At 32.6% G+C, this 24,307-nt stretch overlaps 1 protein-coding gene across 1 annotated transcript; it reads right to left on the bottom strand.

Annotated features, from left to right (window-relative positions):
- Positions 1–9,222: 9,222 nt before the first annotated feature.
- Positions 9,223–16,804, bottom strand: LOC105801302 (disease resistance-like protein DSC1). The gene is given in 10 exon segments (XM_052623075.1): positions 9,223–9,510; positions 9,814–10,578; positions 10,660–12,022; positions 13,405–13,717; positions 13,816–14,279; positions 14,384–14,615; positions 14,718–14,751; positions 14,883–15,123; positions 16,117–16,762; positions 16,765–16,804. Coding segments are annotated over 9 exon segments (4,092 nt in total). The 3' UTR covers positions 9,223–9,510; positions 9,814–9,819.
- Positions 16,805–24,307: the final 7,503 nt, after the last annotated feature.

The raw sequence follows: 24,307 nt of genomic DNA, 5'->3' as shown, positions 1-24,307 counted from the left end.
TATCCATATGTGTCTAATTTAATCATGTTTTAAATGTTTGATATTCTTATACATGAAAGTGAAATCCCACAATGATTTAGCCAGCAACAGAGTGGTGACTTGTCAATTAAGATACCTCTTAACATTCGAAAGGACAGTCAATGGATGGGAGTTGCTCGTTGCTACATTTTTGTCAATGATGATACCGGTTGTGATGCTAGTATCCATGGTAGAAATTTTGGAATAGTAGATATGAGTAGATTTATTTTAGGGGAACAATATAAGCAGCCCATAATGAAGGACCACCTGAGCAATGTAACAATCAAAGTTGTGCAGAATTTGAAGATGTTGATTTGTGTTTACTGAACTAATTAAAAATACGACTACGGCAAGTATACCTATTGATAAATAGTATAGTTATGGTGAGTAGAGATATCGTGTCCACGAGAACTAAAAATATTAGTAATTACCGTTTTCCCGTTATTTAGTCGACAAATTGAAGTGATTGTTTTAAAACTAAGATTTCTAAATTAATCTAATTAAAGAACGCAACAGAAAATAAATCAAGAAAATAACTGAATAACAACTAATGAGAGAGAAAATACCCAAGAAAGAATCCACAGACTTCATCTATTATTATGAATTTGATTTAAACAATTTATTCACTTAGTATCTTGATTCGTAGAAATCTCTAAATTATGCTAGTATCTTTTTCGAGAGTAAGAGCAACTGACTCTAGTTGATTTATTTAAATTTCTTTCTAATTAAAACCTCATATCATCGTATTAACTTGATGTGGATTTCCTATTAGATTTGACTCTAATCCAGAGATTTATGTCATCCTATTTCTAGAATTGCATGCAATTCCACTCAATTATGCTAGATATACTCTTAAATAGGGATTTTTGCTTCACTGATTAGGCATATAAAACATGAATTAATATTCTGAAAATATTAAAACAAGAGATAAGCGCACATAATTGAGAACAAGAATAAAGTATTTATTGCATAAAATAGAAATTAAATAATAGAATTCATCATAGGTTTCATCCTCCCTAGATATCTAGGGAATTAGTTCATAATCGTGAATCGAAAAATCTCAAATTAGAATAACCACAAGAAATAAAGAAACTCATGAAAACTTCAAAAGAAATTAAAAGGAGGTCTTCAATCTTGATGGAGATCTGCTTCCGAGTTGGCTCCAATGGTGTTCTTCGAGTTGTTTATTCGATATTCTCTTATGGCTTCCTATTCTTTTCTTCTAATTGGTATTTATAGACTTTAGAATGCTTAGAAAGTCTAATAATTTCTTTTTTTCTGAATGGTTGGGATATGAATCGCGAAATTAACACGACTTGGCACTTGGGCATGTGCCCAGCCCGTGTGGCTCTTGAAATCTACTATTTTTGTTTAATTTTAGCTCGTTTTTCACTCCTTTCGCTCCCAAATGCTCTTCTAAGTATAAAAACATGAATTCAAAGAATTAGGAGCATAAAATTCACCAATTTTCATAAATAATCATCTAAAAACACTTTAAGAATGAGATTAAAATATGTTACTTTTATCGCTTATCAAATATCCCCATACTTAAGCATTTGCTTGTCCTCAAGCAAAATTATCAACTCACAGTAAGGTAAATCTTCCTCAACTTATAATTCTCATCAATAATGTCTCAAAATAATTCACAAACAATTCTGCATTGGCAATTCAATTAAAAGGGCAATAAAGATTCAAACAATCCAACACAAAATTTTTAAAGTATGAAAACATAGGTGTCTCCCCTTATTTAAGTAATTACCTTTAATTCACAACCGACAAGAATTGACATCCTCCCTAAAGATTCACTCAAGCACTCAAAGTGTTTAAGGTTCAGTATGCACTAAACAATCGAACAATAAATGTCATTATCATAGGCTTGCTTGAAAATCAAATCTCCACCACTATAAAATGATATGACACACCAATCAAAAGGTCTTTAAGAGGTTGTAATGAGGCTTAGGTTAAGGGTGTGGAAAAAGGCTAGAAAAGTTGGTTATAATCGAGATCAAGTTGATAAATTACCAAACTAGAAAAAATAAATAAATGCTAAAATAAAAGAAAGTGCATAAATCAATACTATTTAAGAATGAAAACTAGCTTCTCGATAAAATATGAAATTAACGTTTCAAGCTCAATCAACAAAGAAATTTAATCAAAATATTTTTTTCAATTTTTTTAAGAATAATAAGAAATAATTTAGCAAATCAAACAAAAGAGCATAGTTAGGCAACTAACCAAATCAAATATCGACAAAAAGGGAGTCAATAAAACGGGAAAAAGTCGCAACGAAAAAAATAGGTTACGAGTTAACATTCACGGGTTAATCAAGAAAAGATGTGTTAGACTCAACGACATTCACTGAGGGTTAATTTAATAGGAAGGTTTTTTAAAGGATAAGTGGGTTAAAACCTAAGTACATTTATCATCTCAGTGTATCAAATCAAAAGTGTGGTCTCAACGTGCATAATCGACGCAAGCGACGCAAGCTCTAGAATAAAAAATCAAGTTGATACACTCATAACCAATAATAAAATGAGCATGGAAAATGTATGCTCTATAGGCTCAAAATCTCACAAAAAATCATCGTTTTGATGTCAAACTCGCAAATTTAGAACTTCAAGATAATACCTCAATTCAGAGAAACTACCTGAAATTTTTAATTTTGAAAAATAACTTATCATGTTTGACTCTCTCATGTCTTAAAGTTTAAATCACCTAATGCACAAATATCTACAAATTAATCCAAAACAACATCAATAAAAATCTCAAATCGACAAAAAATACTCTAATGGAAATATGAGAAAATTGTTTAAATATCACAAATAATTCGAGATTTTGAATAATTATATAAATAACCTCCCTACACTTAATATGTACATTGTCCTCAATGTACAAATAGATAGACACATAGAATAAGCAGAATATCATAGGAAAAGGAGAAAACTGAAACTACATTGAATATGGATGAAATCGCTAGAATAGTGAAAACCGAATTATAGGAAAATCTAAATGAAGTGCATGGTTCAGTGCAAACTAGTAAGAAAATAAACACAAATAATGAAGAAGATTAAGAGGTTACAAACTCAATTAGAAACAACCATAAAAATAAAAAAAAATATAGTTTAAAAGATAATAAAAGAAAAAAAAGTCTAAGAAAATAAAAATAGAGCAACTAAAAAATAGAAAAAGAAAAAGGAAAAGAAAACTAAAAAGGAAAAGAAATAAAATCAATGATCCTCATCAGAGGCATTAGTATCGTGAGTCACAGGTGTTGAATAAGATATGTGGAGGTGCTGATAAATCTACTGTAAAGTTGCATCTATACTATTGAACTGCTCAAAACAGTGTTGCTCTAAACAAGTGAACCGCTCAGAGAGGTCCATTAAGGTGGCAGCAGAAGTAGTAGTACGATGACTCAAAGGTGGATGATGAGGTGGATTCTCCTACTGGAAAGGGACATCATCAGAAAGTCATCATGCTCATCCTGAGAGTCAAAATGAGATAACCGATATCGAGAAGGATCCACTCTATGCAATCGCTCGATCATCCTCATGTCACTCATGCTCGACAATCCCTACGGTGACATCTATCCAACTAGTGTAAATGAGAAGGACTGCTCCGGAGTGTCTAGGAGGCCGAAGAGCCGTACGAGACGAGTCACGTAAGGGCCTAAACAGATAAGGCCTTCCTACTACATTCTATTTGATGGTGGCAAGCTAGGGTGATGAAATAGGTATGATAAAAAATGTGCCCCATGGTCATATTCCACAAGAAATAAGCATTAAATGTACTGACGACTCTAGGATCTCTCTCTTCGACCGGCCAATGTGTGAGCCAAGATGGCATGAATATAAGGCAAGGCCGGAGGAAGGAAAGTCGCCTTCGACCGACTCGGGTCATATGGCAGCATATTCGTAGTAAGGTCTACCCAGCATAGCGATGGCAAGTAGTGGGTGCCGGTATAAAGTGAGGAACCCATCGACATTCATGAACTCCTTAGTATAGAGTCCTAAAGTAGCTCCGAACTTAGGGACACTCATATAGCATGTCGTACCACCAAACCTGAATGAAATAGTACGCGGCTCATCATGGTCGGACATTACGTGCTAAAGAATGAATTTCAAACAAAACTCGAGGGTTAGGTCTGAGTAGGTAGGCTCGATGACGAAGAAGAATCGGTCCCAAGGAGTTGTAGCAATCAGTGCATAGACTTGATGAGCTAACTGGACCTACTCTAAGGCTGTCCAATCAATACAATAGCCTAATCTGAATGGCCTTTGTCGAAGATGCTAATGTAAGTCCTCTTGAGGACCCTGTGGAAACCGTAAAAATGGATGGCGGGCATCGGCAGAAGCGCACGACGAAGAGATCGCGCCTGGAGTCTTTCGCTTTTTCGAAGCAAGGATAGTGACCTTAGACTTGCCTCTAGTGTTCGTCATAGTGAATATGAAATAAAATAAAATAACCAAATATTAACATGACAAGAAGCAAACGGACGAATCAACATAGTAAAGGAAATCTAATAACCTATTCAATAAAAATCGAATTCAACCTAAACAAACCGATGAGTAAAGAAATCGACATTGAAAATAATATAAACAAAAATCGGAAAAACAATACCAAAAGAAACAAAACTTCATAATGAAAAGAATCAATTAAAATAATCCTAAAATTGGAATAACAATAATTAACAATTATAATACTAAGTAATAAAATAAATAATAATAATAATAATAATAATAATAATAATAATAATAATAATAATACTAACTAAAAAAATGAGTAAACAAGTTATGATTCCACTAGAACTAAAAATAATAACAATGAATATAATAATAAATAAACAAATAAATACCTAATAAATATATGAATAATAAGATAAATAATAATTTTAATAACGATAATTGATAATGCAAAAATAGTAATAAATAAAATAATATTAAAAAAAGGGTAAACTGGGAGGACTGACGGTGGGGTGGTGATGGTGACCGGAGATGCGACAATTAGCAAGAGGAAAGGGTTACGCATGGTGGTTGGTTGGCGACGGGAATGCTTCGTGAGGGGAACGAAAAGAAGAGGGAAAGGGCATCGGGGTGTTTGTGCGGTGGGGGTGCTATAAGGGGGAAGAGGAAAATCAGGGTTGGGGGTTGTGTTGTCGAAGGGAGAAGGAAGAAGGGGGGAAGGGAATAGGGGTAGCGACATTGAAAGGAAAGAGGGGAATGACGAGGGAGGCAGTGGATGATAGGGAGGGGATGGTCGTGGTGGTTCGGCGAGGGGGAAAGGTTGTTTGGTCATGTGAATGTGGTGGATGGTGGAAAGGGAGAAGGGAGAAGTGAAAGGGAAGGGGAAGGAAAATTGTGTGTTGGTCGACGGTGAAGGGGCAGGAGATTGGCGACGGCTAGAGTGGGAGAGGAAGGTTACGAAGTAAAAAAATTAGGGTTTTTGGGTTGAAAATAGTGACACGGTCATGTAAAGGCCCGTGTTAGGCTACATGGCAATGTTACACGCCTGTGTCCAAACTTCCTTAGCCCATGTGTAATTCAAAAATCAAAGCCTAGTGATCACACAACCGGTGTACTAACTATTAATCCTCTAGAACTCCTTTATATTTTTGCACAAAATTCTTTTATTCTATGAATATCGAAATTAGAAAAGAAATCATTCATGTATTTCTCACTTTTGTTAATTGATGATTACAAATCTCTCCTCCATTGGCATTTTCTCAAGTTTCTAACAGTCATTTTCGACCAAAGTGTACTCTCAACTCTCCAAGATCTTTCACTTTTTTTTTATGGACCCTTATCCTCTTCAACTATTTTATGAGTTGGCTCATCACTATTTTCTCCATTAATTTTAGGGTCATTATATCTTTTTTTCATTCTCCAAAGGTTCGTTTATCACCTTATTGGGTACATCAACCCTTAGAGAATATGTGCATGTAAATTGAAAACACAGTTATGAATTATCATTATTCAATGTTAAGTTTTTGTATATTTTATGATATTTTTATAATTTTTATGTATTTTTTATGAGAAAAATATAAGATTGAATTATAATTTGTTATGTGTCATCATCGATTGACCCGTCAATTGATTTTAACAATTAATGTGGTAAAAGCGAAAATTGTTAAATAGTAAAAACTCAATTAAGTGCAAATTTAATACAGAATTCAATTGATTTTTCTTTTATACCTATAAGCTCATTTTAAATTACACTATAATATTATAAAATCATAGTTTGCAATCAATCATTTACTCTTACGTTAGCAATCAATTTTTTTCTCAACCAAAATAAAATTTTGATGCATTTTATAATTCTTTTATGATTTTTATAAAATTTTACATTTTTTTATTTTTATAATTTTTTGTTAAAGAGCAAAGGCTTAATTGCATTTTGAAAATTTTGAAAATTTTTAGGGTCTTTTGATGCATTTTGAAAGTTCAAGTACCCAATTGAGTGAAAAAAAGCAGGGACTTAATTGCTTTTTATTTTTGAAGAAGTTTAAGAGCGTTTTGATGCATTTTAAAATTTCAAAACTTAATTGAGTAGAAAAAATAGATGCTTAATTCTTTTTTTTAAAAAAGTTTAATGATTTTTACACTGTTAAGCCGATAAAATTGTGAGAAATCCAATTAATGTAGTTTCAACAAATCAATAAAACAGCTCAAGTATATGATTAATTTTAATAGATGATGGAATAGAAATAATTTTTATGGATGATGAAATGAAAATATAATTTTTAATTTGATAGATTTAAGAAGATGGATTTTGAAAAGTTAAAAAAAAAAAAAACAGAAGATATAATAATTGAGCCTTATATGTAATAGGAAATACTTGAATTTCCAACTACCTGCAAAATAAACCTCTGGTTGTTTGGTAAGAGACAACATGAATAATTATAAGACACAGAGAAACAGAAATATTAACGAACCTTTAGATGTTTTTTCAGCAATGTTAAGGCATGGATGTTGTCATCCAATCTGAAGCAATTAATACCTACTATATTTACCCACTCCTTTGAATTGCAAACTTTTGATGGATTTGCAACTACTTCCAGAGAAGCACAACCATTTATTCTTATATCTGTTTTACTTGTTAGAAGCTCAGGCAACGATTTAAGCGCCCTGCAATATGATAATCTAAGAGATTCAAGCTTGGAAATTCGAGTAACACACGAATGTATGCTGTTAAAGTTGTTACCACCAAGATCAAGGTGTATCAAAGAGGATAGGTGAGAAATATCACCAGGAATATCTCCTTCACAGAGATTGCAGTCCCTTAGATTCAACCGTGTTAATGAACTCAAGCCTAACAACGAAGGCAACGTCAGAGCCATAGAATTTGTCCTTCCTCTTTGGATTACCTTTAACAGAGAAGGAATTTTTTTTTTTTTTTAACTTGGAAGAAGGTCTCTTGATCCCATTAAAAGACATTAAGATTTTTAAATTGGAAAATGAAGGGTGGTGGTTTTGTCATGGATGTTTCACTTAAGTCAAGCTCCTCCAAGAATTTTATTTGCTGCAAATTCTCTGGCAAATATTTAACTTTATAACAACTAAAAAAAATTTAAACATATAAATTTAAACCCTTAATTTTTTTTTATAATTTTTAATGATTTTTCAAAGTCAGAATAAGGGAACTCAAATCTATTATGACTTTGTTTCACTAAAATTAACATATCTCAAAATATAAAATTCCTTTCTTTCACCATTTCTTCCATATGAAACTAGACTCAATACGCTTTAATTCCATATTTAATTTAACCTCTAACTAAATTTCTATAATTTTGGTGAGTTTTCAAAGCTTTTGTCCAAACTGTTTTAATAAAAATATTTTCTTTTCCATGGTTCTTTGTACTATCTTTCATTCAATCACACATTATTGTCATACTTTTGATTACTATACAATTTAGATACTTATGTGTATATGTAGATTACATATTCCTTTCTTAATCTTAGTACTTTTCACCATACAAATCACATTCTCTCTTACCAATTTAATGTTTTAAGTCTCTATTCTTCATCAAATACTTTCTATTTCTAGTATTTAGATTAAATACATGTTTCGTACATCTCACTCAAAACATCTTTTAACTCAATTGATTGAAATACAAGTAGGTTTAGTATGAAACTTACCTCCTTTGTCAAGAATTTCTTCATTTTCATGCATTTCTCATCTTCACCACTTTCCTTCCTTTTTCTTCTCATTTTTTCACTTTCATCTACTATTTTCTTGCTTCTAAATTGATCAACATATTCTCTAAATTTCTACTTCATCTTCTGTCTTTAATATCTAAGGAAATTGTCAAAATTTTGGATAAAAGATAGGTTTTTATGGCAAAGGACTAAATTACAAAGAAAAGAAAACTTCATTTATCATCCTTCATCCTTCCTTTCTTATACTACCATTTTCTAAATAAAATAAAAATATCTAAGTAAAATATTAACAAAATAATATTTAACTAATTAATTAATTAAAAATATCACCAAAATATCATCAACATCATCATTACATCCTAGAAGTTTTCATCTTGGTAATTGACCATTTTGCTCTTTATAATCTTTCAAATTTTATTTTGAATCATCACTTAATTTGGTAAAATTATGATTTAGTCCCTCACAATTCTTCACTTATTCAATTTGGTCCCTACATGTCAATTCTATATCTTAGTTAATTGGGTTATTTTCACTTTTGGTCCTTCAACTTTCTCGTTTTTACACTTCGATCTCTTACACTTTGAATATTTACACTTGAGCAAAAAACTTTTCACATATTTACAATTTAGACCTTACTTTAAATCAATATGCTAAAACCGACTTCATTATTATTATTATTATTATTATTATTATTATTATACTTCTCAATATTCTCTTTTATCATCTTTCTATCATTTTCTCATTTTATCAAAAATCAATTATACATTGTTCAATTTATTACTACTTTTATTATATATCAATTTAGGGATGTTACATTTATACTTATGCCATAGAATTTTTACATATTTACAATTTAGTTCCTTCCTTAATACATCATGTCATGCTTCTTGATTTAACTCTCTTTTGATATATTGCAACTTTCATTTTCTTCGATCTTATACATTATTTCGCTATGATTTTATCTCATATGCTTTACGAACAAGAGAGTTTTGAGGATGTTACACACAAAAAAAATGAGATGAGGCAGAGTGATAAAAAAATGCAAGCATTGAGAACAAAATTGATGTTTTGCCTACATTTTTTTTATTTAATGTTTCAAATATATAAAAACAATTGTAAAAGATTAAATTAGACACATACCACATTTAACACATAACTTGGTGTCTAACAATTTCGAACAAAAATAAAACAACAATATTACTTTACGAAAATAGTCAAAGGATGATTATAACCTAAACATTGTCAAAGGATTCACACCTTACTTATTAGTTGCTTCTTCATGGAACAATCAAAACTTCCTCCACATTTTATCTCCAGCCGATTACACTTTCTCAGTCTGCGATCATAAAATTTAATTATGTAAAAATAATAATATTTTGAATGTTATATATATATATAAAAAAAAACAATGTTATCTAACTTTGGGAAGAACATAGAATATGAGTTTGTCTTCAACATGTATATGCTCAGAATTTTTAAATTAATTACATATATTTAAAAGATTATATCATTTATTATAAAGTAAATATATCGAAAATAAATACTTTAAATGAAATAAGAAAAACTGTAAATAATATGATAGATAAAAAAAAGTCATAAAAAAAAGAATTAATAGGACAAGGCCAATGAAGTAGTTTACCCACAATTAGTGCTTCTTCCCAAGTCTGCCCATTATAGAACTGAAGAATTTTTGCATGCGTTTTGGTTGCGGCCCTTCATCCATCTCCTCATAGATATTAAGTTTTCGCTTTATTAGGGAACCGTTACCTATTGATCCATCATCAGCAGAGTGTTGCTGGATATCATCAAAATTTGCACAACACTTACTATTACGCAGCTCTTGTATTTGTTCCAGCTCTTCCAAATCTCTCTCATACACTATTCTAACACCACACTTCTTCACCTTAACACTGACTACTAAGGGGCTTTCAAAAGACAACTCAAGTTGATGGCATTCCTGATCTAAGCAACCTGTTGTCCAAAAATTATTGGTTTCGCGTTCACCACATTTGTCTTCCAAGGAAATTGGATACAACTTGTCACGCGACAAATAACGAATTAAAATGTGGTCCTTCATTACGGGCCGTTCAAAATGATAATCTACATCCCAGCCACTACAGTCGACATATCGACCATCTCTATCCTGGAAATTAGATTGAGTGCAATTGGCTTGTCTAGAATATCTACCATGGATAACAGCTCTACACATGAGTTCCTCATTCCTTGAAGCATCATCACTGACAAAAATGCAGCACAAAGAAACTCCCATCCATTGCCAATCATTCCGAACTTCCAGAGGCAAATCTATCTTAATTGAAGGGCCACCTCTTAGTTGACTAAACCATTCTGGCATTTCACTTCCAGGTAGAATAATATCAAACAATTTTCTTGAATTTCCAAATACCTGCAAAATAAACCTCTGGTTGTTTGGTAAGAGACAACCTGAATAATTATAAGACACAGAGAAAAAGAGATATTAACGAACCTTTAGATGTTTTTTCAGCAATGTTAAGGCGTTGATGTTCTCAGCCAATCTGAGGCAATTAACACCTCCTATAGCCAACAAATCACTTGAATTGCAAACTTTTGATGGATTTGCAACTATTTCCAGAGAAGCACAACCATCTATTCTTACAATCGCTATACTTGTTGGAAGCTCAGGCAACGATTTAAGCGCCCTGCAATCTGACAATCTAAGAAATTCAAGCTTGGAAATTCGAGTAACACACGAAGGTATGCTGATAAAGTTGTTACCACCAAGATCAAGGTGTATCAAAGAGGATAACCGAGAAATATCACCAGGAATATCTCCTTCACAAAGATTGCAGTCCCTTAGATTCAGCCTTGTTAATGAACTCAAACCTAACAACGAAGGCAACGTCAGAGCCATAGAATTTGTCCTTCCTCTTTGAATTACCTTTAACAGAGAAGGAAGTTTTTTTTGCAACTTGGAAGAAGATCCCTTGCACCCATTAAAAGACAGAACTTTAAGATTTTTAAATTGAAAAATGAAGGGTGGTGGTTTTGTCATTGATGTTTCACTTAAGTCAAGCTCCTCCAAGAACTCTATTTGCTGCAAATTCTCTGGCAAATATTCAACTTTATAACAACCAGAAAGATTAAGAGACTTTAAACTTTTACACCCACCTATGCTCCCTGGGAGATCCACAAGGTTCCTGCAATCTTTCAAATTTAACAAAACAAGACTGCTCAGATTTCCAATTGAAATAGGTAGCTCTTTAATGCCCGTCCCATCTAAATAAAGCTCTAGCAGGCATTCCATTTTGCCATCAATCTCGGGAAAGCTTTCAAGATTTGAGCAACCTGAAAGAATTAACTTTTCAAGAGATTCCATTCCAATTTTGATTGGAAGACCTCTAAGACTTTTGCAGTCTTTTAAATTCAAAACTTTAAGTCTTTTGAGACTTCCGATTGAAGAAGATAACTCTTTAATGTTTGTTCCATCAAAACAAAGCTCCAACAAACATTCCATTTTCCCATCAATCTCTGGAAAGCTTTGAAGTTTTGAGCAACCTGAAAGAATTAACTTTTCAAGAGATTCCATACAAATTTTGGTTGGAAAACTCCTCAGATTTTTGCAGCCTGTTAAATTCAAAAGCTTAAGCCTTGTAAGAACTCCAGCAGATGGATGAACATATACTAATCTACTACATCCTTCCAAAACCAAAATTTCAAGATTTGGGGTAGTTGTGAAGTCTGGTGCCTTGATAAGGTTTTCAGACCCTTTGAGGTTGAGCATTTTCAACTTATGCAGGGGCTGTTGAAAACAATAATAAATTAGAGATAAAAAAGAGAATAACATAGGAAAGCTCATTTTTATTGTTATTCTTCAATGTTAATAAAAATTCATATTTCTTGTCAAAATAAGATAGAAAACAATGACCAAATGAGTTAATTCTTACTATGTTTTCCTTCCATAGTTGATCAATGTTGCTATAAGGTAGGAGAAGTATAACAAGGTTTTCCGGTTTGAAACTTGAAGGTAATAATCGTAAAGGACATCCCATCCAATCTAAAAGTCGTAACTCATTAGAAAGGTATGTCAAATCATAACAATTTGTCTGACAAAGGATTTTGAGTAGTCTTAATCTTTTCATCTTCAAGAAGGCATCCGCGCTCAAAGTGAGAGTCTCACTCATTTCCCTAGGTAGAATAAAAATATGATTATACATGTACAAAACATTTAGTATCTAAAAATTAGGACGAATATTCGAACATAGATATAAATATATGATCCTTCAAGGAATCTCAAAAGAATGAAAATGTAAAAGAAAATGAATATGCTCATACAAACACGTGTATGTATAACACCTACATCCAAATTTGAATAACATAGGTTGAAAAAATTGGAGTTGATATTCACAAACTCACACCACTAGAAACCATGATCTACACAGAAAAAAAGTGTTTGACTAAAGAGAAAATGCAAGAAAATAGATACATGCGAATGCAATGACATTACGATTACACCAAAATATATACAAAACCTTTCACAACTACAATAAACATACTCTTTAACTACTATATTATTTTTCAAAACACATGCCACTCCTTTTTCTTTTCTTTTTTTTTAATGTTAAGCATTAAAGATTTTTGTCACTTCTTTTTTTATTATTTTACACACCAAAAAAAATACAACATTAACATTTTATATAGATACATATGTGTATGTTTTCCCACGCACCTTCTATTGTCGATGATTATGCCTTCAATCATTTTGTAGCCTAAAAATAAAAATAAAAATACAAAACAAAAATTAAGTAAAATTTACATTATGATGATTTAGCATTATTAATAAACAAAAACAAACTAAATAAAACATTTTTCCAACTAAAGTATCAATGAAATAACATTTTTATACATATCGTGGAGGTGTTTTAAATATTTATAATTAAAAAAATTTAAATGATACATTTTAGAAATATACAGGATAAATGTACTGTTTTTACTTTATCAATATTTAAATTAAACATTTTATTTTTTTAAAATAAACACTTTATTATTTTTAAAAAATAAACACTTTATAGATATAATAGATTATATATGTTTTTTTTTAACAAAAAAAGTTCATTGAATCTCAAATTTAATTAATGTCAGCTCTTAATACTAATTGTTTGAATCATTTAAGCTAAAGTAAGAATATATAATTTGTATGGAATGACTTACAGTTTGGGTAGCTAGTACATGATAAACATCTTTTTCCACCCACAATCTGCAACGTTTTCCAGATTCATCAACAGATTTTTCTTTAACAATTTTTCTTCCCATTTCTTGTAGCAAATCATGCATCCGCAATTGGTTGTATTCAGTAATGGTTAGTAAAGATTTTTTAATGAGAACATCAATTCCAATAACTGGAAAAAACTCACAACCATCCAGTACTTTCATTACAAAATCTTTCTCCTCCCCATTAAAGAAGCATGCTATATCTAGAAATATATTCTTCTCCCTTTCTTCCAATCCATCAAAACTTATTTGAAGCCTATCAAGAATTTCTTTGCTAGAATCTCTTTCAAGTCTTTCTATTTGGAAGAAGGTCTGTTGATCCCATTAAAAGACATAACTATAAGATTTTTAAATTGAAAAATGAAGGGTGGCAGTTTTGTCATAGATATTTCACTTAAGTCAAGCTCCTCCAAGAATTCTATTTGCTGCATATTCTCTGGCAAATATTCAACTTTATAACAACCAGAAGTATTAAGAGATTTTAAACTTTTACACCCACCTATGTTCCTTGGGAGATCCACAAGGTTCCTGCAATCTTTCAAATTTAACAGAACAAGACTGCTCAGATTTCCAATTGAAATAGGCAGCTCTTTAATGCCTGTCCCATCTAAAGAAAGCTCTTGCAGGCATTCCATTTTGCCATCAATCTCTGGAAACCTTTTAAGATTTGAGCAACCTGACTTTTCAAGAGATTCCATTCCAATTTTGATTGGAAGACTCCTAAGACTTTTGCAGTCCTTTAAATTCAAAACTTTAAGTCTTCTGAGATTTCCGATTGAAGAGGGTAGCTCTTTAATGTTTATCCCATCTAAATAAAGCACTAGCAGGCATTCCATTTTGCCATCAATCTCTGGAAAGCTTTTAAGATTGAAGCAACCTGAAAGAATTAACTTTTCAAGAGATCCCATTCCAATTTTGATTGGATGACTCCTACGACTTTTGCAGTCTTTTAAATTCAAAACTTTAAGTTTCTGAGATTTCCGATTGAAGAAGGTAGCTCTTTAATGTTTGTCCCATCAAAACAAAGCTCCAACAAACATTCCATTTTCCCATCAATCTCTGGAACGCTTTGAAGTTTTGAGCAACCTGAAAGAGTCAACTTTTCAAGAGATTCTATTCCAATTCTGGTTGGAAAACTCCTCAGACTTTTGCAGCCTCTTAAATTCAACAACTTAAGCCTCGCAAGAACTCCAACTGATGGATGGACATATACTAATCTAGTTCAACCTTCCAAAACCAAAATTTCAAGATTTGGGGCAGTTGTGACGTCTGGTGCCTTGATCGGGTTTTTCGAACCTTTGAGGTTGAGCACTTTCAACTTATACAGGGGCTGTTGAAAACAATAATAAATTAGAGATAAATGGAGAAAAAATATGGTGAAGCTTATTTTCATTTTTATACTTCTATGTTAATACCTTCTTCTCGAATTAGAAAACAAAGACAAAATGAGTTAATTGTTACCGTATTTTCCTTCCACAGTTGTTCAATATTGCTATAAGGCAAGAGAAGTACAACAAGATTTTCCCGTTGGAAGCCTAAAGGCAAAGATCTTAAAGAATATCCTGGCCAATCTAAAAGTCGTAGCTCATTAGAAAGGTAGGTGAGATCAGAACAATTTGGAAGACAATGGACTTTAAGCAATCTTAATCTTTTCACCTTCAAGAAAATATCCCCATTCAAAGTGAGAGTCTTGTTAAATTCCCTGGGTGAACAAGTATAAGAATAAAGCTATATAAAACATAATCTCTGAAACGTTAATCACTTCATTGCTTCTTTTTTGAAATACTCATGTCTAACACTAATATCTAAAGTATGTTCAGATGTGGATATAAAAATATAATCCTTCAAGGGGTTTAGAAATATATGAAAAAAAATTTAATATACACATGTCAAATACAACTCACATATCTTTAAATAACATATAAGGCTAGAAACCATGATATAAACACAAGAAAGGTGTTTGACTAAAGAGAAAATGTAAGAAAATAGATACAATTAAATGCAACATTCTTTTTTCAATAATTCATACCACTTCTTTTCTTTTATTTTAAATATAAGCATTAAAGAGTTGACACTCCTTTTAATTATTTTTACAATAAAAAATCAAAATTATATATAATTAATATATGTGCTTGTATATCATCTTACCTTTTATTGTCGATGATTAAGCCTTCACTCCTTTCTATAGCCTAAAAGTAAAATATTACAAAAGCTCATAAAGTTTACATTTATGATTATCATTGCATGTACAGTAAAAACAAGCTAAATAAAACATTTTCAACTAAAGTAATTCAATGAAATTACGTTTTGTTTATACATATTGTAAATGTCTTATTAATATGTTTTTGCACCAAAGATGCCATCGTTTCAAATTCAACCTCAAATCTAATTAATGCCATATCTTAAAATTAATTGTTTGAATCAATTAATTGCTACATATATAAATATGTATATATATAATTTTTTGTAGAATTACTTACAGTTGCTTTTGTTAACACATGATCTACATCTCTTTCCTCCCACAATCTGCAACTTTTTCTAGGTTCATCAATAGAGTTTTCCCTAACAATTTTTCTCCCAACTTCTTGCAGTAAGTCATGCATTGTGTCTGTTAATAGTTAGTAGAGATTTTTTAATAAGAACATCAATTCCAATATCTGGAAAAAAACTCACAACCATCCAATACTTTCATTACAAAATCTTTTTCTCCCTATTAAAGAAGCATGCTATATCTAGAAATATATTCTTCTCCCTTTCTTCCAGTCCATCAAAACTTATTTAAAGTCTGTCAAGAATTTCTTTATTAGAATCTCTTTCAAGTCTTTCTATTGCACTTTTCCGTTGCCTTGCATCTCTATCACACAGAAAAGAACCCAAAACTTCAAGAGCTAAGGGGAGTCCACTAGCATAACCTACGATATGTTTAGCAAGCTCAATGAAATCCTCTTTTGGCACTGTCTCGCAACCGAAAGCTTTCAAATTGAAAAGATGAAGTGCATCATTGTCTTTCAATGTTGTAGGCTTATACACACCATCAACTCGATAAGATTGGAGCAAATGTTCATCTCTTGTTGTTACAATGATTCTACTCCCTAAACTGAACCAATCACGCCTTCCAACCAAGTATTTCAACTGTTGTAGGTTATCAACACCATTAAGAACAACAAGAACTTTTTTGTGAGACAACCTATGGCTAATTATGGCTTTGCCTTCATGAGCATTGAAAAAATTGAAGCTTTCATCAAACAACATATGGAAAAGTAGTTGTTTTTTTAAAGAAACAAGTCCACATTTCTCTGAAACTTCTCGAACATTAGCAAAAAAGCTTTTACCTTCAAACTATAAACAACTATTGCGAGGGTCTTTTTGCCAATGCCACCCATACCATAAATTTCTATGGTACGGATATCATATTCCCCAATTTCTATTTCTGAATGCAAATCACCCAAGCATAGACTGATTCCAACTAACTCATCATGATGGACAATCGGATATGTTTGACATGGATTCCAACTAACTCATCATGATGGACAATCGGATATGCTTGACATGACTTTGCTGATTTTTTTTAACAATGTCCCCAATAAATTCTGATTCATGCCTACAAAGATAGAAAGATGTAAATTTTAATTAAGAAAATTATTGATATGGAACTGAAGTTAAATGATGTAGGAAAAAAATTAAGATGTGAAACACATAGTACTCTATGGAACAAATTTAGGATACACTTGGTTGTTTATAGTTTTTCTGGTGTTATTGCCTTATTTGCCTTATAACACTAGAAAATAACAATTTTCCAATTTTGTCGATATATATAAAAAATAGCTAATTCAAAAACAAAATTGTAATCATTGAATTTACAAGTAAATTCAAGAAAAAAAAACCTATTATTGAGTGCCATCCCTTGATATTAACCACTTCAGTTAGAGCATTTATCCATCTTTAGATCTTTCTCTCTTCATGTTTTGCAAAAGCTGCTTCAACTTTCTCTTTTTGTTTTATTAAATCAGGTGGATCCACACTATAGAAAATTGAAGATACTTTATGACTATTCTCCTCCTTTTTGTTTAACAAACTCAGCAAGTTCCTCCAAGTGTCACGGGTCACAGCTCAAAGCCCATGACCATCACACCAAATACATCCTATGGAGATCTATTGTGTAAATGGGTATCATTTGACCCGCAAAAACTAGCCCGATTCGATAAGCAGTTGGAGAAGCTTTTCAGACTAATGTCTGATTGGATCGATAATGAAGATATTGAAACTTAGTCTATTTTGGCAACTAATCTTAGAAGATTGATAGAATCATATCTTGTAAAGATAAGATTAGATTTGATATGACATATCTTGTAAATCCCTAAAATCAAGGCATATAGTTAATCTCATCCATCGATGTAAATGTATCTTGACCGTTCGTTTTGGGGGAGCTCAAATATAAATAGAGAGCCTCCACCTTATTTGTACTCACTCCATTCGTTATTTCATTATTCTTTGTGAATAAGAGAATATTGAGAGCATTTACTCAAACCCCTTGTGTGCGCTCTTTCTGTTGTTCTTTTATGACTTCTTTTGGCATAAATCACTTCTGCTATACAATTGGTGCCTTGGAGGAGTTCTTAAAGAATCCTCACTTGAGTAAAGGCTGACTTAGGCGAGTTTGGATGAATAGATAGCCTAAGGCCGCACAGATCGCAAGACGAAAGATCTAGCCCCATGGTAAGTGGTATTTGAGCTATTGGTTCGAAGGCACTATTGGGATGTCAAAAGAGGAGTTCGAACAAAGTTGGGCCAAATAATCTTTGTGGGAGATGCTGTCTGTTGTTAAGGAACGTGTGGGAAACTTGAGGAGTCCATGAAAGACGTGAAAGAGTTAGACAATGCTCTTAGGGAAAGCATTGATGACTTGAGGGAGCAGCCCAGGGACTTTGTGACCATGTATCTCACTTCCAATAGGGATAGCGTACAAGAGTTGCTAGATTCCCAAAGGAAGAAGCTGACGGAAAGGAACGATGCTCTTGAAACCATGGTGATAGCTTTGAAAGAGGAAACAATGGTCACGACGATGGCTGTAATCACAAGAATAGAGGAGCTCGAGGGGGAGCTGGCCTTATGCCGAGCAACCGTAAGGAAAAGAGTGCCAAGTGTAGCACTCAGTAGCGAGGATGTCCCAAAGTCGAAAGAGTTTGTGGGGACAAGGTCTGCATGCGATGTGGATAATTTCTTGTGGAGGATGGAAAACTACTTTCGTGCCAAAGGCATTATGGATGATGCAGTTAAGGTAAACATTGCTTTAATGTTTCTTACTGATATTGCATTTTTATGGTGGTGAGACAGGTCAACAGATAAAAGGCAAAGTGATATTAGGACGTGGCAAGAGTTCTAATGTAAGTTGAAGGGATAGTTTTACCTAGAATTTATCGAGGAAAAAAGTTCGGGCAAAGTTGCAAGGGATAACGCAACAGGACACTGTGGGGGAGTATGTTCGAGAGTTTAAGAAACTCATGCTCTAAGTTTCAGATGTGACCGAAAAAGAAGCATTACTTACTTTTCAGAATGGATTGAAGCCATGGGTCAAACAGGAGGTGGAATAAAGAAGTGTTCAAAAGCTGTCGGAAGCTATGACGATAGTAAAATCCAAGGTCAAGCTTGGTCTAGGGAAAGACAAGCTTTGGTCTTCCAAGTCTGAGAAAAGGGGCGTATGTAAAAAGGGTTACAAGGAAGATAATGATGGCAATGGCATCAGTGACAATGTTGGCAATAGGAAACCGCAAGTTGGTAGGAAAAAATCTAACAGGAAAAGGGACAAGTTGAAATGCTTTCTCTGCGACAGTCCACACATGTTGAAGAAATTTCTGAAGAAATCTGAGCTTTCTGAGAAGGAGAAGCCTGTAAGTAAGGCCTTGGTACTTGGTTTAAGCGCAAAAGGTGTCGAAGCCAAAGAAGTCGAAAGTGAGAAGAAGCCAGTGGAGTGCTTCTTGTGTCATAGTCCGCATAGGTTACGGAAGTGTTTGAAGAAGTCTTTCATCGAATGGAACGATGGAGCAAAAAAGGAGCCCAAGAAGCTTGGTTCGAGCAAGGGAAAAGTCAAAGCCAAAAGGGCAAAAAGGAGCAAAAAAATGACTTCTTGTGTCGTGGACCGTATGAGTTGCAGAACTGTCCAAAGCAAGTCATAGTCCAAGGAAAGGCAACGTCTGAGCTTGGTGATTCGTCGGAGGGGCTTCCACCCAAGGAAGAGGTGAGTTTGTCATCAAACTTAGGGGAAAATTTTGTGATTAAAATACAGAAGATAGAACCAATGAGGCTCAATTCAAGTAAAGCGTCGGAGTTGGTTGAGTCATCGACAAGGCTTCCACCTATGGGAGAGATGGGTGGTGCATCGAACTTTAAGGAAAAAGAAGTGATGCAAAATGGACAGTTGACCAAAGTAAATGAAACGAGTAGGACGGTTTGAGTGAAGAAGCGACATAAGTCGAGGCAAAAATCCCAAAAGAAGGGAAAAGCTAAGGCGTCGAAACGAGACTGAGACGAATCAAGTCAGTGCTATTCAAAAATCACAACGAGGATGATGCGAGAATGGGTGAGGGAGAATATCATGGGCCGCAGTTCAAAGCCCGTAACCATGGGGCAGTGAAAATAATAAGTTTAATAAAAATAATAAGATAAAAATAATAAGTTTAATAAAAATAAATGATAATGTGAAAATAATAATATATAAAATGATATTAAAATAGGTAAAAAGTGAGGACTAACCATGGGGCGGTGATAATGACCGGAGATGCGGCGGTTAGCACGGAGAGAGGGTTGCGCACGGTGTTTGGTTGGCAACAGGAACGCTTCGCGGAGGGGAGGAAGAAGAGGGGAAGGGTGTGGGGGTGTTTGTGCAGTAGGGGTGCGATGAGGGGGAAGGGGAAAATCGGGGTTGGGGTTATGTTATCGAAGGGAGCTGGAGGTGGGAAGGGAATAAGGGTAGCGATAGTGAATGGAAAGAGGGGAATGACAAGGAAGGCAGAGGATGATGGGGAGGGGCTAGTCATAGTAGTTCGGCGAGGGAGAAGGGTTGTTTGGTCATTCGAAGGTGGTGGATGGTGGAAAAGGAGAAGGGAAAGGAAAAGGGGAGGGAAAAGTGTGTGTTGGTTGATGGTTAAGGGGTAGGAGATTGACGGCAGCTAAGGTGGGAGAGGAAGGATACAAAGTAAAAATAATAATAATAAGGGTTTTTGGGTTGAAAAGGGAGACACGATTGTGTAAAGGCTTGTGTTGGGCTACACGGCCGTGTCACATACCCGTGTGCAAACTTCCTTAGCCTGTGTGTAATTCAATAATCAAAGTCCAGTGATCACACGACCGGTGTACTAATTGATCTCTTATGGTTTGAATATCGAAATTAGTAAAGAATCATTCGCGTATTTCTCATTTTTGTTAATCGATGATTACAAATCTCTCCTCCATTGGCATTGTAATAACCAATTGTTGCCCGGGGCCCAAATAAAATACAACCAAACCCAATGAAACTTGGGTCAAATCTAACCCAATTACAAGGCCCATTTGGCCTAAGGTAATAGAAACCCTAAGCAGCAGATAACCTTGGCGCCGCACGTCCCCACGTCACCCATCACCCACGTCACTTCACCCACGATCAGCAGTTCCGCATAACGCTGATTCCACCTACAAACCACAAATAGCAATACAACAAAAATGTAAAGAGAGGGTTTTGTCCTTTATGTAGGCTATATAAAGCCAAATAGAGATCGGTAAAAGGGTTAGAAAAATTCTGTATTGAAAAACATCAAAGAAAATACAAAAGAGAAAGAAACAGAAAAGCAAAAAAATATTTTTGAAGGTGATTTTGTGTTTTTATCTTCTTTTTTTTATTTGTTTTCTTGTTTTCATGTTTTAAGGATCTTTTTCTTTTTTTTAAAAATAAACAAAACAACAAAACAAAAAAAGAAAAGGAGATACTTACCTGCGAGTGTTTGCTGCTGAATCGGCGTCGGAAAAGGATGGAGGTTGCGGCGGCTTGGGTGGGTTTAGGTTAAAGAAAACCCTAGCAGAACACCCCCCTTTTCTTTTATTTTTGTTTTAAAACAGAAATGATTTTGTTTTAGAAAAAAGAAACTTTTTTTGTTTTTATAGTTAAAGTAAAACAGCGTCGTTTGGAAGGGGATGGGATCCACGCGTCGACCCGACCCGATCCTAGGATCCGCGCATTTCTTTAAAGTGGGCTATTTGCGTGATTAATCCTCAGTTTTTTTGGGAATGTTTAAATCGGTTTTTTTATATTTTTAAAATTCGGCCACATATTTTGATACTGTTTTAATTTAATCCAATGCTGTGCAGCGTTTTAGGAGGTTTGGGTAAATTGCTTTTTCGGTCCTCTTCCTGTTGCGCTTGTTTTAAACTGCTCCCTTTCTTGTTTTATTTTCGAATTCAGCCTTTAAATTCTGTTTGTTTTCAACTTAATCCTTAATTTGTTATTTTTAGGTTTTTTTATTATATTATTAATACTGTTTATTAGTATAATTATTACTATATTATTATTAGTTTTTTTTGTTTATTATATTATTATTGTATTTATATATGCGCATATATGTTAATATATATGTATATTTTAAATGTTTTAAATATATATACATAGTATGTATATATTTTATTTTATTTTCATAGTTTTTATATTTTATATACATTTATATTTTTATAATATTTATATTTTCATATTTTATAGTCTATATGTTTATGCATTCTTTATAATATATATATGTATTTTAGAATTATTATAAGTTTTTTGTGTTTATTGTTGCTTAGTTTGGTGTTTTTATATATGTATACTTATATATACTTGTTGTAATATATGCATATACATGTTTTAAAATCTATTCATGTATCATACTTATATTTTGAAAATACATATTTACATATAATTTAAATTAAAGTATTTGTTTCATATTACATCAACATTTTTTAACATGTCTTTTAAATAATACATATTTTGGTTTCGGCAAAATATTAAAATCATTTTTTCTTGATTCAAAGATTTATAAAATAAAAGCAATATTCGATATTTGGGATTTTCGAGGAAATTGAGCCCTAACGTATTTGGTTCTGATTTTTTTTGTTAGTCCTAAATAATCGAGAATGTTCTTTATTCAAAATGCATATGTATAAAAATTATTTTCGGGAACTTAACTTGTTGTGTCCTAATGTATTGGGCATGACATATTGCTTTCTCGAAATGAAGATTTTCTTATAAAACAAAAGTGATATTCAAAGTTTGAAGATTTTGAGAAATTGTACCCTAACGCATTGGGTCTCGATTTCTTTGTCTGACTTAAACAATTGATTATCCTTTTTAGATTTCATCATTTGAGTTTTTTTAAAAAAAAATCTTTTTAACCGTTAAGACATTAAATAATCAATTTGGTACCGATTTTGGGCGTTACGAGGGTGCTAACCCTTCCTCGTGCGTAACTGACTCTCGAACCTGTTTTCTTAAAATTCGCAGACCAGAATCGTTTTTAAGGTGAGCCAGTCACACCTCAATAAAAGATCGGTGGCGACTCCAATTCTTGTTTTTAAAGTCGATAACTAATTTTTGTTTTCAAAAAAATAGTTTCGATAGGCATTTTCTCAAGTTTCTAGCAGTCATTTTCGACCAAAGTGTATTCTTAACTCTCCAAGGGTCTGTCACTTTTATTTTATTTTATGGACCCTTATCCTCTTCAGCTATTCTATGGTTGCCTCATCACTATTTTCTCCATTAATTTTAGGGTCATTATATCTATTCTGATTCTCCAAAGGTTGGATTATCCTTATTGGTTACATTAGCCGTTAGAGAATATGTGCATGTAAATTGAAAAAACACTTATGAAATATCATGATCCAATGTTAAGTTTTTGTATATTTTATGAATTTTATAATTTTATATTTTTATAAGAAAAATATAAGAGTAAAGTATAATTTGTCATGTGTCGTCGTCATCGATTGACCCGTCAATTGATTTTAATAGTTAATATGGTAAAAACAGAAATTGTTAATGAAGAAAGTTAATTAATTATTTTATTAACGGTAAAAACTCAATTAAGTACAAATTTAACATAGGAATTCAATTGATTTTTCTTTTCATTTTCTTTTATACCTATAAGCTCATTTTAAATTACACTATAATATTATAAAAATCATAGTTTGCAATCAATCATTTACTCCTATGTTAGCAATCAATTTTTTTCCCAGCCAAAATAAAATTTAATATTACCTTCTATTATCAATTATTTTAGGTATGTTATATATCATTAATTATTATTATTTCATTCACAATATTTTTAGTTAATAAATTAACTTGTTAAATATCATATAAAAACGTTTAAACCATAATGACAATAATATTATAAAATTATAATTTGTAATAAATCATTTACTCCTATGCTACCAATCAATTTTTCTTTTTTCTTTTTTGGGATTTCAATCAATTATTAAGATAGCATTTTTTACTACGAAATCTTTAACCCTTTTATGCTATTTATTATTTATCAATCCTCTTTAATTATAAAATTGGTTAGAATAAATTACATAAATTATCAATTTAGACTTAATTTGGATAAACAATGCGTTTACTTGTAATTAATGTAAAAATAGTAGTGATAATGAAATTAATTAATGTAGTATAAGATAAAACATAAACTAAACTATTACACTGCACCACATCCAATTACTCATCCAGACTCCACCTTAGACATCTACATTAAGGATATAATATTTTTGGTCACACAGTTGCTGAGACTAAAAATTGGATGAGTGGAAGGCTAAGCACATGCATGATGACACATAGGATTACAATATCATCATAGATACCGAGTAGCATTATTTGCAGGTTAATACAATATAATTTTTAT

The sequence above is a fragment of the Gossypium raimondii genome, chromosome 11 (genome assembly GCF_025698545.1).
Source record: "Gossypium raimondii isolate GPD5lz chromosome 11, ASM2569854v1, whole genome shotgun sequence".
NCBI lineage: Eukaryota > Viridiplantae > Streptophyta > Magnoliopsida > Malvales > Malvaceae > Gossypium > Gossypium raimondii.
Note: the sequence above shows the minus strand (reverse complement) of the source record. Positions and strands in the feature narration are given on the sequence as shown.